The 16,174-nt window shown below is 38.8% G+C and overlaps 1 protein-coding gene across 1 annotated transcript; it reads right to left on the bottom strand.

Annotated features, from left to right (window-relative positions):
• Nucleotides 1–58: 58 nt before the first annotated feature.
• On the bottom strand, nucleotides 59–4,788 carry LOC109206984 (lanC-like protein GCL1). The gene is made up of 5 exons (XM_019369857.1): nucleotides 4,529–4,788; nucleotides 4,058–4,248; nucleotides 2,955–3,066; nucleotides 1,335–1,805; nucleotides 59–643 (listed from the first exon to the last, which is right to left on the bottom strand). Exons 1-5 carry the CDS (start codon nucleotides 4,706–4,708, stop codon nucleotides 302–304), a joined length of 1,296 nt encoding a protein of 431 aa, XP_019225402.1. The 5' UTR covers nucleotides 4,709–4,788; the 3' UTR covers nucleotides 59–301.
• Between the last annotated feature and the right edge of the window lie 11,386 nt (nucleotides 4,789–16,174).

Raw genomic sequence — 16,174 nt, 5'->3', positions numbered from 1 at the left:
ATCACTAAATCAAAGGAGGAGCAGGAGGGCAGGTAAGAGTATGTAAAAAGGGGTCATGGACAATGAAGCATGGTGGCCATTGCATCTCCATATTAGAGTTCTTAAAAAGTGTTAAATGAAAGTCAAATATATACAACATACTTTCACATAGCTTACTAGTATTTGCTCACACCAGGAAGCAAGCAAGAAACTCCATTTCCCACCTCCTAATTGACCATGTAAACTTGCACTATTAACCTACCAGAGTACATGTTTTTTTTCCCCTGTAAACCCATCTCTTGAAACTCAAACAAGCCAAAGATTAGAGTTCATAGCCTGGGAACCTGGAATTTTCAGGCGTAAGCAAGTCGAACAAGAAGCAAGCGCCGCCGCCTAATCCTTGGAAAAGAGAGTAGGAATGATCTGCTTCATTATGATGCCTTTCATTCATGATCGTCCTCGCATTGTGATATAAGCAACTTGCAAAAGCTCTTGCTCTTTCTTCATATATGCTTTCCCCAGTTAGACGGAAGAGTGAGAGGAAGGCGTAAGCATTTCCAGATGCACCATCAGCAAGTCCTACTTTCTTCACCAAGCCGTTTTTCCACACTACCTCTCCACCTTCTATGGCAGCATCACGAAACTCCCTATCATTTGACAGTACCTGCAGCAGAAGAGTAAAGTTGAGGTCATTATTGGTTCTCACAACTCAGATTCACCATAATTATGACAATATGATACTTTTTTGTTTAATTTTGTGTGTGTTTCCGATAGGGGTAGAGCAGCTGCGGAGTTGGGAATCCTAACAAAAAGATTTCAAAATAAATACAACGCCACACCTAGAATGAACATGTGACCTAAAGCAATTTTTGAGCCACCTTTAAAAATACAAGAATGTCGCACCTAAAATATGAACATGTGATAAAAGCAATTTTTAAACAACATTTTCACCGCAAGGCGTTACTCTTCATTATGTCAAAGGAATCCACAAAATTTATGTGCACAAAAAGAGGTTTATTACCCTATTTACATAGTATTACTTTTTGACAAAAGGAATTCATATAGGCCTCCTTGCATCCACCTCCCTCCGCTTGGGGTCGGGGGATCCCAAGAGACGAGGTGCACAGCCTGAGAACCTAATGAGAAATCCGAGTTGAAAGAACAGGGAATGCAAACATGCTTGTCATTGTTAACTTAGTTTCTTAAGTATTTTCTTTGAATACGTCACTTATTATAAGCTCGGGGTAACAACATCAACAATAACAAACCCAGTTTAATCCCATAAGTGTTTATAAGCTCGGGGTACAATAGTAGAGAACTTATTGCCTGGGTCTAAATATCTAATAGGTACTAACCTCAGATGCTTTGCACATAGTAATGGTGATGCCAGTAGCACCATGGGACCATTGGACCAGCTTGTCTCTTGGATTCCCTTCACTGACAGGATAATTACCACTGTGGGGAAACCTGTTGCTCATCATGTACCTTAAGGTCTCCTTAACATCTTCGATATCTCCTTGAGAGAGCGGAAAATGAAGTAATACATGCAGAATACCAGCAAGCCCGTGAGCTGCGCCCCAGTATCTTGTCCCATGCCATCTATACATCAGCGGGCAGGCTGGGTTATCAGTTGCCCCTGCTCTCCCTCCTGCTAATATAGCTTCAACAACAGGCATAAGGTACTCATCTGGCACTGTCTCCGCCCCTAAGTACTTCCTGATAAACAATGCTGCCCACAAGAAGCCAGCTCGTCCGTAAAGGAGGTCATATGACATTCCAAAACCTCCATCTTCAGGTCCAACAGGAAGGGCTCTCTCTTGTGCCACCTGAAAGTGACAATTTGGAGAAAGATCTAAATGTTGCTCCAAGCAGGGCTGAGCTAAACTACTGCAGTAACAGAGGGCATCTGGACTTACACGACACAGAGGCTAAAGCAATAAAATAAGATTACGAAATTCACCACCGCGTTAGATGCTGAATCAGTTATAGTATATTTGATTTGCAAGCATATTTTATTAACCGACTGCCCAAGCATATATAGAATATTGCGAGCATGAATTTAGCAAATTTTCTTTCCTCATCACCAGGTCAAATGTTTTACCTCCTGAGATGAGATTAAATGAAGAGTCGACGAGAATTCATATAGCCAACCCCAACTAGTTAAACTTGTTTGGTATTGAGCCATAGTTGTTATTATGTGAATAACTTCTTGAACTTACAAATAGACGATGACTTGAAGGAATGTACAAGCTCTTAAAACTAATAATTTATGCATTTACCCTACGAAGTTGTTATCCCTAAAGTTAAACAAGAAGTCATCAACAATGAGCTATATTGCTGATATTGGTTATATCACTGTGTTGTTAATTTACAGTTCAATGAAGAGCACTTCAATGGATCTTTACTTTAAATTATCCAGTATAAGTGGCCAGTGAGGTCATTTGTAGTTCAATGAAAATTTTCGGAGTAGATAAATGGTGGAGACAAACTCCTTTTGACAAATTTCATGAAATAAAAATACTAGTATCTTTACTTGATAGGTAAAAGCAAATGACACTTAGCAACAATTAACGGGTCTCTAAGCTAAATCATCATCATAGGCTAAGAAAAAATTCAACAGAATGAACACTCCTCAACAAGACATGACACCGTTCACAAACTTTTGGTCTTTTAGATAAATTAGACATTAGCTACCCATATTCTGGCCCAACGCGTCTCAAAACAATTTGTATCAAATTAGCGGTCCCTAACATTAGCTTCACGTGCTTAGTTGTTGAAATAGACAGATCACATCTCTTTTTCCTGGTTGTGGATCAAGGGGAGGTACCTACAATCACATAGTATTACTCTATGTGTGCAGATACCCATATTTAGTGAAACAACTCATATGAATCCCCACTATAGTTGAAGAAGTACAGTATTTCATATAAACAAATATGGTTGCCTCAAGGAAATCACCATAGGGATGCTGGTACCTCAAAGAAATGGTTCAAATACAACTCTCTCTTGTGTTGGTCCCCACTATAGTTAGCAGCAACAGCTCCAAGAGCATATACCCCTCCTCTTCCACACAGAAAAGTCACATGCCTGGTCCCCAAAAAAAAGTATAAATATAAGAAATAGAATACTTGAACTACTACTATAAGACATTTAATGACCCCGTAATAAAGACATGGTAAAAGAATTCTAGTGACTAAAACCTACAGCTTCAAACTCACAAACAGAATCCACTGTCGGCTCCCAAAGATTATAAGATCAAGCCGACGTATGACTGATGTACCAAATATTGTACCATTCCACAAAGATATAGACTTGATTACTCCACGTTACACAATTCCTACTTCCCGTTTTTTAGCACATGTTTTTTAAGAGATCTTAAAGTCGATATTTCTGTACAAAGGGCAACTGTATTTCAAGCTCTAGAGAGTGATGGAGACAATTCTTGCAAGACAAAACTATAGTATTATTCTAGATGTGATTCTTTTGTCCTTAATTGGAAAAAAGAGTAGAACCTGTACAACATCGTATATAACCCAGTTGTTCAACTTTACTCACCATAATAATCAATACTAATTATATTCAATCAATTTTTGACAAAGAAAGCATTCTTTCACATCCAGTAAATTCTCTTGTGACTTTGTTTGGAGAAAACATCTTTGATGTTGTTTCTAGTCTAGTCTGTTACAGCAAATAGAAATGAGCATATTTTAAAAAAAAAAAAAAAAAAAAAAAAAAAAGGGGACATATAATATTTTCTATCTAATTCTGTTTTGGCTTAGCTGTTGAATAAATATTTATTGCCTTAAAAAAAAAAGACAAAAAAAATAGATTCACCATAAAAAGCAAGACTGAAAGCTCAGTAGCAACTCCGTATTCAGCCTTTCCGTACATCCCTAGCATTATTTGCTCAGAGAGGCCCTAACTCTTCAAGTAATCTTGTTTCTTTTAGTTAAAAAAAAAAAGATTTTCCAGAGCAATTTTAAACGTTAGTAAGCCCAATTTACATACATTAATTACACATTTAATTCCGTATTAGGATTACATTAACTAACAAATTGAAAAGAGGGAAAGTAAGAACCTCGTGACAGTACGTGCAAGTTCTGCACAAGCGTCAACTATCTCAGAGCACAATTCCAAGTCTTTCTGATCACCGGTAGCCTCGTACGACCTCAGGCAGGTAAACGCCGTTCCTAACAAACCTGTATACACCGTCGGATCTGTAACGCCACCGGCACTCCTTCCATTTCCTTTCCATGTCATTTCTACTACCTGAATTCACACCAAATTTAGCATTACAGTGCTAAAATACGCCGCGTACACTAAAAAATACAGCAAATTCCTTCGAAACTTTCCGGCAAAACAAAACATTCTTTTTCAGCAAAACAAACATGAAAAGCGTTTTCGTTTTCCTTGATTTTGGTTTATTTTCGTTTTCGTTACAGTAGCTCAAATCAAATATGTGAAAATTAGTTAATTTAGAATCCAATAACTTAAAAATGACTAAGATCCCGAACTCTATAAATCCTGACTCCGCCTCTGGTCACAGTACCTGGTCTTTAAGAGAGATGGCAGCTTGGAGAAAAGTTTCAGAAGGAAGGGAAACATTGTGAGCCGTAGGATGGTTATGGTGATCAGAATCAAGCCGTTCATTTCCATCTTCATGTTGATGGTTACTACTACTATTACTATTGCTTTCCTGTGAAGCAAACTGTACTACCGAAGACGACATATTCTCTACTTTCTCTTTATTTAACAAAAATAGAACGAAAGCTATGGCTCTGAGAAATTATGCTCTTCTAATTATCTCTTACATGGACTGTTTTATAAACGCTTTATTGCAGGGGAAAAGTGAAAACGGAGCACGGTGATGCGGTGGACACGTGCCACGTAATCAGCGGTAATGCTAAGTAATCAAAATCAGAGCGTTGGTATAGTGTAGATGGACGGCTATTAGAGGCTTAGAAGAGTTTGCAGTGGGTCCTACTTGAAGGACAGGAGGTAGGGGTGACACCGTGCCACCTGTGTAACATTCGATGGGGTTTCTTGGCCCTAATTTATTTGATGCATGTCTTAATTTTAATCATTCACATTCTAATCATTATGCGTTTGCTTTTTTATATTCGAATCTTAATTAGTTATACTTATTTCTTTATTTTATTTTAGAATAATGTAATAAGTCTGAATAAATTTAAATAATCAAGATTTTGTTATAAAATAAAGACCGTAAAGTAAATAAATCGAAGACGAGTATAGAGAGAGATATTGATATTATTCAACTTCAAAATTATGTACATAATAAACTGAAATCTCCTCTATTTATAGAGAAAGGAAACTGATGTATAAGCTGCTTGTAAGCTGCTACTGTAACCTGCTGTGTAAGCTGCTTGTAAGTTGCTTGTAAGATGCTACTGTACCAGATATATATAATCTTCTACCGGGGTAATATTTATCCATAACGGAGTATCGAAATGATAAGCTTCTTCGGGAGGCTTATTTCCAATAGAGTACCAAATAGATAAACATATTTACGGCGGAGTCCCATATGGATAATCTTCTTCAGCGAGCTTATTTACAATGGAGTACTAAATGAGCATCCATAATATATATATATTTATAACAGACTTAAAACTTTAACCACTATTCGTTGTCGCGTGACCGTTATCAATCACCATGATTATCGTCAATCACCACTATTAACAGTCATTATCACTAGCCACTACGGGCAATTATCCTTACCAACTATTGCTAGCTTCCTTTTAAAAACCTTATAAGGAAAACCCTGTGGGAAAACCTTAGTAAGGGAAAAAGAGTGCAGCGCTTTTTCGCTCCCCCTGATGAAAACCTTGTTTTGAATAGTTGAGTCTCTGCATTCCAATCTTGTATACCATCTTCTCAAAAGTTGAAGTTGGCAAAGATTTAGTGAACAAATCTGCCGGATTGTCACTTGAACGGATTTATTGCACATCAATGTCACCATTTTTCTGAAGATCATGTGTAGAATAATTTTGGTGAAATGTGCTTCGTTCTATCTCCTTTTATAAATCCTCCCTTCAATTGGGCTATGCGTGCAGCATTGTTTTCGTATAAAATTGTGGATCTTTTATCACAATCCAAACCATATTTTTCTCGAATAAAATGAATCACTGATCTCAACCATACGCATTCCTTACTTGCTTCATGAATAGCTATTATCTCAACATGATTTGAAGAAGTAACAACAATAGATTGCTTTGTGGAGCGTCATGATATGACAGTACCTCCACATGTAAACACGTATCCGTTTTGAGATCGAGCTTTATAGGGATCAGATAAATGACCTGCATCTGCATAACCAGTACGATCTGCACGACCTTTGTTAGCATTAGCAAGATAAATAAGTGCACCAATTGCACTGAGATAGAGTATTTCAGGACTAAGGAGTTCCTCATCCTCTTCTGGAGGTCGGAACTGATCCTTATTCATTTCAAGTGATCGAACGTCCATTGGTGTACTTAACGGGTGCATTTTGTCCATGCAAAAGCGTTTAAAGACACTTTTTATATAGGCAGATTGATGGATAAAGATCTCGTCTGTTAAATATTCATTTGCAGACCAAAACAAAATTTTATTTTTCCAAGATCTTTCATCTTAAATTATTTCTTAAGATATTCAATTGCCTTTTGGAGCTCTTCTGGAGTTCCAATATGTCATCAACATAAATAATAAGTATAACAAATTCTGATGATATTTTTTTTATAAAAATACATGGACAAATAACATCATTTATGTAATCTTCTTTCAGCAAATATTCACTGAGGCGATTATACCACACGTGCCCAGATTGCTTTAAACCGTGCAAAGATCTTTGTAACTTGATCGAGTACATTTATCGTGACTTTGAATTATATGCTTCAAGCATTTTAAATCCTTCAGAGATCTTCATATAGACTTAATCAAATGAGTCATATCGGTTATGCCTTGCATTTAAATGGCATGACATCTTCAGGTGTCTGGGCTACATGTCTGATCCTCACAATCTTTTACAATATTGTGCACTATATTGTATCAAATATATCCTCGACGATCATTTCATATCGGTTCGCAAGCGACATAACTTGTTGAGATCTCATCACTTTCTTTATTTTCAGGTACCTAAACTTCTTCTGGAGTTCCATGAAATGTTATGTCGTGGGCTCTTCTAGAGCTTATTTCCTCCTTATTATGATTATTTTGATCATTTTATCCTATCATTTTCAAGGATTGTACCTTTGGAACCGATTGGTCTACCACGCTTCATGCATACAGTAAACTCCATCCTTCAGGGACTTTAATTTTAATAGTAGCATTTGCAGTTGAAATATGATATTTATTTTGGATTAGCAACTGCTTCTGGCATTTGACTTGAATTATCTTCTGAGTGAGGATCATACTAATGATAATTCGATTCATATAACATATATTTCAGTTGTTTATTCCATCCCCCAAATGTTAGAAAAACTAACATATATCCCCAATCTTCTTTGAAAAATATATCTTTGTGTATTGTGGTAGAGAAATTAATTATATACCACACATCTAAAGTTAGTAAAAATATTTGGTTTCTGATCCTAAACCAATTGTGAGGGGATGACTTATCATATATTATAGGTCTGATGCATACAGGTGCTGCTATATGAAATTTAGAAAATCTTAGACCAACACATGAAGCTTTGTTCTCATAAGCAATGGTTTAACCATTAATAGGAGGTATTCAATTCTAAACTTGCTTGGATATAAACCAGCATTATCAAGATAAACTATCTTGATTTCATAATCTGAAAATTATGCTCTTAATTGAGAAAAGTAATTCCAAATACCAAACTGCAAGTTGACAATAATCACACATGTAACCATCTCATATATGCATCTATAAGTGGTTCACATAATAGGTGAATGGGCCGATATTCACCTTTTATTTATTTCAAAATCAGGAGTCTTAGTCCCAACTTTAGCTGGTATAATCAATTTATTATGAGAACAAGCAACACATGAGAATTCTTGGAGAATCTTCTAGTTTTTCAGTATATGCTTATCTGAATTCTCAAATGGCTCATTTAAAAATGGCAAATGAAAACTTCAAGTTTATCATGGCATGTGCTATCTCTTAGCAAACTTCTGGTTTACTATGGCATAAACTTTTGCATTAGTAAACTTCTGATTTACTATGGCTACTTTGTATAAGTAAATTTCTGATTTATTGTAGCTGCTTTTAAATTAGTAAACTTCTGGTTTACTGTGATACATGATGTAGTACAAATTGAAGAATAAGGCGGGCAACTTCTCACATACAACCCCCTATGATTGTGGAAACATGAAGATTTTCAATCTTTCAATCATTTGTAGTCTCGGTATGATTGTCATTTGTATTAGCAAACTTCGGGTTTATCATAACATATATTTTGACCACAATAATGACAAATAAGCTTTCCAGGAGCCTTCAATTTATTGTCCACAATCAAATATTATTCAGACATTACTTGTGTCATGTATCTTCTAGACAAACAGTTAGCTCTTTGGGAGCTTTTGATTAATTTTATACTATCAAATATTGCTCAAACACTTCCGGTGTCATGAGAGAAAATAACAATCAAATAGACAATATAAAGCCAATTTTAAATTTATAAATGACGAAAATTAAGAATTTTAATATTTTACCACTAACTTTGTGACAAATATCTCCTTCAAGGAGAAATACCATTAACATCTGAATATTTTGTATCAATGCAGCAACCATATAGTCATTGCATCCTTTAATAAAAGATACACGAGTTGTTATTTCCTTCGAGGAACTCAATAACTAACCATAATATACTAATGTGGTTGCAGTAGAAAGCATTCTACAAGAAAGCTTTTGCCTTAGAATGATACTTAATAAAATTATCCAAGATGTTGTGCGACAATGATCTTTATGCCACAAAATAATATTTATATCCTCTGTTGTTCTAGCTCTTCGGCAGGTGAGTTGTGGTATTTCTTCATTCACTCCAGGAAATGAAAATGTGCTTCGAAAATAACTTTGAATAGCTCATTATTTTGTTTAAGCACAGAAAGACACATTTTCATAATATTTTCCTTCTTCACGATTTTACAGGAGCAAATTTAAAATACGAAATATTGAGTGTATATATTCTCTCAATCATATTACCTCTTCTAGAGGTGAATCGTAATATATTTATATTAAGAGCGGTTTATATTTAGAAAGCTTTATTAATATTGTCACATTCACTTCAGGGAATGAATTAATATTATCAAAAGTTCTCTTCCTTCAGGAGATGGAACATAATTATCTAAACGTGCAATAACCACATTAAGTTGTGATGGTGTCTGACCTCTTTTAATATATTTGCTACTTCATGAGCAAATCGAGGTATGTATGAAATATAGAGAATTTTTCTCTAGCTTATCTTCATTGTAACCATAGCAAGCCTAAATTATCACTTCTGGTGGTCATAGGCATACACCACTTTTGGTGGTTAACAAATTTTTATTACAATGAGATATACGAAACATAATCACTTCTGGTGGTTGTATATTTCTTGCAAACTCTGTTGGAGTTTAAGTGAAGCTAACAATGTTACCCACTTTGTAATCCTTTATTAAGATAATCAAAGAGGAAAATAAGTACAAAAATAGCGATTGTATAAGTATACGTAGCCCCCAACCGTTTGCCACATAAACTACTGGGTAGTCTCGCGATCATTAATAGCTTAAGTAAAATCAATTTTTTCTTTCCAATTTCATGAGACCTCATCCAAGTAAATTGGCATCTGCATTATTAGTTGGCTAGAAAGACGTGATTGACATACATGATAAACATATATTTAGAAAAAGAAAGCTCGTACCTTGGATACTTTCAAAGATTTGCTCGAGATGGCAGAGTCTCGTGCTGATAACGTGTTATAAAATAAAGACTGTAAAGTAAATAAACCGAAGACAAGTATAGAGAGAGAGATTGATATAATCAACTTCAAACTAATCTGCATAATAAACTGAAATCTCCTCTATTTATAGAAGAAAGGAAGTTGCTATTGCAAGCTGTTGTGTAAGCTACTTGTAAGCTGCACTGCAAGCTGCTGTGTAAGCTGCTGTGTAAGCTGCTTGTAAGCTGCTATTGTAAGCTGTTGTGTAAGCTGCTTGTAAGTTGCTACTGTACCAGATATATATAATCTTCTACCGGGTAATATTTATCTATAACGGAGTACTGAAATGATAAGCTTCTTCGGGAGCTTATTTCCAATAGAGTACCAAATAGATAAATATATTTACGGCGGAGTCCCATATGGATAATCTTCTTCAGGAAACTTATTTACAACGGAGTACTAAATGAGCATCCATAATATATATATATATATATATATATAGAGAGAGAGAGAGAGAGAGAGAGAGAGAGAGAAAGAGAGATAGATAGATAGATAATAGACTTAAAACTTTAACCACTATTCGTTGTCGCGTGACTGTTATCAATCACCATGATTATCGTCAATCACCACTATTAACAGTCATTATCACTAGCCACTACGGGCAATTATCCTTACTGACGATTATTACCCTGCAACCAACAATGACTATGTATGTCTCGACGATCACAACCATCAACAATCGTTATATATCGCCATCCATCGCTATTAGTCAAGCAACCATCGCTAGTTATCACTATTATCCATCACCATTAATAGCTACCATCATCAACCATTGTCGTAAATTACTATTACCAACCACTATCATTATTTGTTATTATCCACGACTATCACTATTAACCACCACCAATACCACCCCGAGTCGGCATTCAAATTCATCGTCGTTAGCCATCATCATCACTAACTACAGTATTAATTTTTTAAATATTTCTTGATATAGTATTAGATTCTTTAGATTTTTATTTGAGGTTTATATTTTTTAAATTTTTAAATAAAGATAAGCTTTATACATTTGAATATTAAAAACGTAAATAATCTCAATTATTTAAACTTTCAATTTTAATACACATTTTAATATTCAGATAAATATTCAGATTCAGATGCCTTAACATATGTATTTTTGTCACGACCCAATTTCTTCCTCCGTGAACTGTCGTGACGGCACATAGTCTCTATGACTAGGTAAGCCTAAGAATTTGCGGAAAATGAAATAAAGATATGAAACTAACCATTCACAGGTAATATACTAAAAGAGTTTAAAATGTCGCTCGACATATACAATAATAACACTCTCAAACTGAACATAGCACTCCCGAAACCCGAAATCTCATGAATCACAAGCTAAAGAAATACATAGTGTTCCAACTCCAGAAGTCTAGACGAAGAACAAAACAAGAAGTCTATAATTGAAGGAAGAATAGAGAGGGACTTCTAGGTCTGCGGACGCAACAGATATACCTCGAAGTCTCTGGATCACCTCGCCTCACGGATAGTATGGTTGAGCAGAAGAACCTAGATCTGCACACGAAAAACATGTGCAGGAAAGGGCATGAGACACCACAGCGGTACCCAGTAAATGCCAAGCCAAACCTCGGTCGAGTAGTGACGAGATCAGGTCAAGGCTATACATATATAACAAGGTAAAACAGTATGCAATATGATAGTATAGTTAAAATACTAACAGCCAATGAAAAATAGATTCACTGAAAGAATAAACTCAGTACACAGAGATAGCAATAAGGGATCTCCTAGGATAACGTCCCGTAGTCCCAAACGTAAATGTACAGAGGATCTCCGGGGATACCGCCCATAGTCCAAATCATAAATGTGCAGAGGGATCTCCCGGGATACCGCCCCGTAGTTCCAAATGTAAATGTGCAGGGGGATCTCCCGGGGTACCGTCCCGTAGTCCCAAATGTAAATGTGCACGGGGATCTCCCGGAATACCATTCCGTAGTCCCAAGGAAAATATGTAGGGGGGATCTCCCGGAATACCGTTCCATAGTCCTAAAGTAAATACACAACCAAATCAATATACACAACAGTCTCAGCCAGAAAGTCTACAGTTCTATTCAAGTTTGTATCAAAGAAACAAGTAATTCCTACCCTAAACATGTTGCACAAAATCCAAGCAAGCAGTTAAAGCAGATAAGACAGTTAAGGCACGTAAGCATGCTTTCCTAAGCTAAGCAGGAGGATACATGAACTAGTATTTCTCAAATTCAAGGAAAACACAGATATTTACTTAATGAAAAAAAACGGGGTTTTTCAACAATTAGCACGTGTACGCACTCGCAGATCACGTACACGGCGTTCACATAACAATAGTACCAAAATCCTAAGGGTAGTTCCCCCACACAAGGTTAGGCAAGCCACTTGTACCTCGAACCAAGCTCAAAATCAATCCAATATCACGCTCTTGCCACGAGTATCCAACTCCGAGTGGCCCAAATCTAATCAAATCAATTACATAACGTAAATATAGCTAGAAGAATTCCACGGAATCCAACCAGAACTCACATTTCGAGAACTTCACATATAATTTCTTTTCTCTCAAGGTCTGAAGCACTGTCCTCAGGTGATGCTCATGATCTTCCCGACTCCGGGAGTACACCAGAATGTCATCAATAAAGATAATGACAAACGAGTCAAGATATGGCCGGAATACACTGTGCATCAAGCATAAATGCTGCTGGGGCATTGGTCAGCCCAAATGACATAACAAGGAACTCGTAATGACCATACCGAGTCCTGAAGGCAGTCTTCGGGATATCTGGCTCCCGAATCTTCAACTGATGATAACCTGAACACAAGTCAATCTTAGAAAATACTCGAGCACCCTGTAACTAATCAAACAGGTCATCAATACGGGGCGAAGGATACCGGTTCTTCACTGTAACTTTGTTCAACTAGCGATAATCAATGCACATACGCATAGGACTATCCTTTTTCTTCACAAACAAGACAGGAGCACCCCAAAGTGACACACTGGGCCGAATAAAGCCCTTATCAAGCAATTCATGTAACTGTTCCTTCAACTCCTTCAACTCAGGAGGAGCCATACGGTAAGGAGGAATAGAAATAGGCTGAGTGCCCGGCAACAAATCAATGCCAAAATCAATATCTCTGTCAGGCGGCATGCCCTGAAGATCAGCTGGAAACACATCAGAGAAATCCCGCACTACTAGGACTGAATCAACTATAGGGGTATCAATACTGACATCTCTCACATAAGCTAGATACGCGTCACACCCCTTCTCAACCATTCGCTGAGCTTTAAGAAATGAAATAACTCTACTGGGAGTGTGATCTAAGGTACCTCTCTACTCTAATCGCGGTAAACCTGGCATAGGCAGCGTCACAGTCTTAGCGTGATTATCAAGAATAGCATAAAGGGGTGACAACCAGTCCATGCCCAAGATAACATCAAAATATACCATGCTGAGCAATAATAAATCGGCTTTGGTCTCAAAACCACTAAGAGCAATCAAACACGACCGATAAATGCGGTCGCTAACAAGAAAATCTCACATAGGAGTAGAAACATAAATAGGAGAACTCAATGAATCCCGAGATACGCCCAAATACGGGGCAAAATAAGAGACACATAAGAATAAGTGGATCCTGGATCGAATAGAACCGATGCATCTCTATGAAAGACCGGAACAATACCTGTGATGACAGAATCGGAGGCAACAGCTTCAGTACGAGCAGGAAGGGCATAGTATCTGGCATGCCCCCCCTCCTCTAGGGCGAACTCTACCTCTCCGACCTCCACATCTAGCTAGCTGAGCAGGTGGGGTAGCAATTAGTGCTGTAATCATAGCTTGGAAACTCTGCGGAGCACGCTGTGGCTGAGAAGTATGTGGAGGTGCACCCCTCCTAAATCTAGGGCAATCCCTCACCACATGGCATGTGTCGCGACACTCAAAACAAGCTCTGGGAGGGCGTGGCTGCTGTGACTGGCTCGTGCCAGGTATGCTGGACTGACCACTGAAAGCACCCCGTGCAGGAGGCACACTAGATACTGGAGGTACATAATAAGGCTCCTGAGGTCTAGGAGGAGCTGGGATACCACTGGCTGCTGGAAGAGCTGAATGAACGGGGCGACTCATATAACCCCTACCATGACGAACTGCAGCTGGGGCACGGGCACCAGAATAATGGCCCGACTCTTAAGACCTCTTGGCCTCTCTCTCCTCTCTATCCCGAGCAAGCATGCCCTCTACTCTCCTAACAATGCTCACCACCTGCTGATAAGCAATATCCATCTCCAACTCCCGGTCCATGCTAGACCTGATACTGGGGATGAGCCCCTCAATAAACCGGCAAATTCTCTCACGAACTGTAGAAACCAAGGCCGGTGCATGCCTATCCAAGTCACTAAAATGGACAGCATACTCCGAAACAGTCATAGTACCCTGGCGTAAAAGCTCAAACTCCGCGCGCCATGCATCCCTGAGGCTCTGAGGGATATACTCCCTCAAAAACATATTTGAAGACTGGGTCAATGTAAGGGAAGCTGCCTCAGCTGGACTGTCCAACTCAAAAGTACGCCACCATTGATAGGCTACTCCTCGAAGGTGGAAGGCAGTGAAAGAAACCCCACTCGACTCTGATATACCCATAGTGCGGAGGATACGGTGGCACTCCTCCAGAAATCCCTAAGCATCCTCTGATGCTAGACCACTGAATGTAGGATGATGGTACTTCTTGAACCTCTCAAGCCTCCGTTGCTCCTCCTTTGAAGCTACTTCCCTATCCTCGGGCTGAACTGGGGCTACAGGCGGTACCGGTATAACCTCTGGAATCTGATCAACCTGAACCCGCTGCTCTGGGGTGCGGGCGGCGGGAGCCTGTGCTCCTCCCCCAGCCTGAGATGTGGCTGTAGCAAGGGGAATCAACCCTGCCTGAGCTAAAGTGGTGTACATGCTCATGAACTGTGCAAGGGTCTCCTGGAGAGCTGGAGTAGAAGTAGCAGTAGGCGTATCAGGCACCTGGGCTCCAGCTGGAGCTGTTGGTGGCTCCTCTGTGGCAGCTCGCGCGGGGTGCTCTGGCTGCACCACGTGCGCGTCCTCGGCCTCTATCCCGGCCCCGGCCTCTGGTGGCTCTAACAGGGGGCGCGGGTGCCTGGTCATCTCCGATAGCACGTGTCCTCACCATCTGTGAGAGAACAGAAGACAGAGTTTTAGAAATTTGAATCAATAATCTCGCACGACAAGGAATCAAATGAAGTGGAATTTTCCTAAAAGTTACATAGCCTCTCGAAGATAAGTACAGACGTCTCCGTACCGATCCGCGAGACTCTAATAAACCAGCTTGTGATACATGACTCCTATGAACCTAGAGCTCTTATACCAACATGTCACGACCCAAGTTCTCCCTCCGTGAACTGTCGTGACGGCACCTAGTCTCTACGAGTAGGTAAGCCTAAGAAGTTAAGAATTTGCGGAAAATGAAATAAAGATACGCAACTAACAATTTACAGGTAATATACTGAAGGAGTTTAAAATGTCGCTCGGCATATACAATAATAAAACTCTCAAACTAACCATAGCACTCCCAAAACCCGGAATCTCATGAATCACAAGCTAAAGAAATACATAGTGTTCCAAATCCGGAAGTCTAAACGAAGAACAAAACAAGAAGTCTATAACTGAAGGAAGAATAGAGAGAGACTTCTAGGTCTGTGGACGCGGCAGATATACCTCGATATCTCTGGATCGCCTCGCCTCGCGGATAGTATGGTTGAGCAGAAGAACCTGGATTTGCACACGAAAAACATGTGCAGGAAAGGGCATGAGTACACCACAGCGGTACCCAGTAAGTGCCAAGCCTAACCTCGGTCAAGCAGTGACGAGATCAGGTTAGGGCCCTACTGGTTATACATATATAACAAGGTAAAACAGTATGAAATATGATAGTATAGTTAAAATACTAATAGTCAATGAAAAATAGAATCACAGAAAGAAAAACTTAGTACACAGATATAGCAACAGGGGATCTCCCAAGATAATGTCCCGGAGTCCCAAACGTAAATGTACAGAGGATCTCCCGGGATACCGTCCCGTAGTCCAAATCGTAAATGTGCAGGGGGGCCTCCCAGGATGCCGTCCTGTAGTCCCAAATGTAAATGTGCACGGGGATCTCCCGGAATACTGTTCCGTAGTCCCAAGGTAAACATGCAGGGAGGGGGGGATCTCCCGGAATACCGTTCCGTATTCCCAAGGTAAATACATAACCAAATCAATATACACAAC

Source organism: Nicotiana attenuata, unplaced genomic scaffold (assembly GCF_001879085.1).
Source record: "Nicotiana attenuata strain UT unplaced genomic scaffold, NIATTr2, whole genome shotgun sequence".
NCBI classification, from domain to species: Eukaryota; Viridiplantae; Streptophyta; class Magnoliopsida; order Solanales; family Solanaceae; genus Nicotiana; species Nicotiana attenuata.
This window is presented reverse-complemented; position numbering and strand designations above follow the sequence as displayed.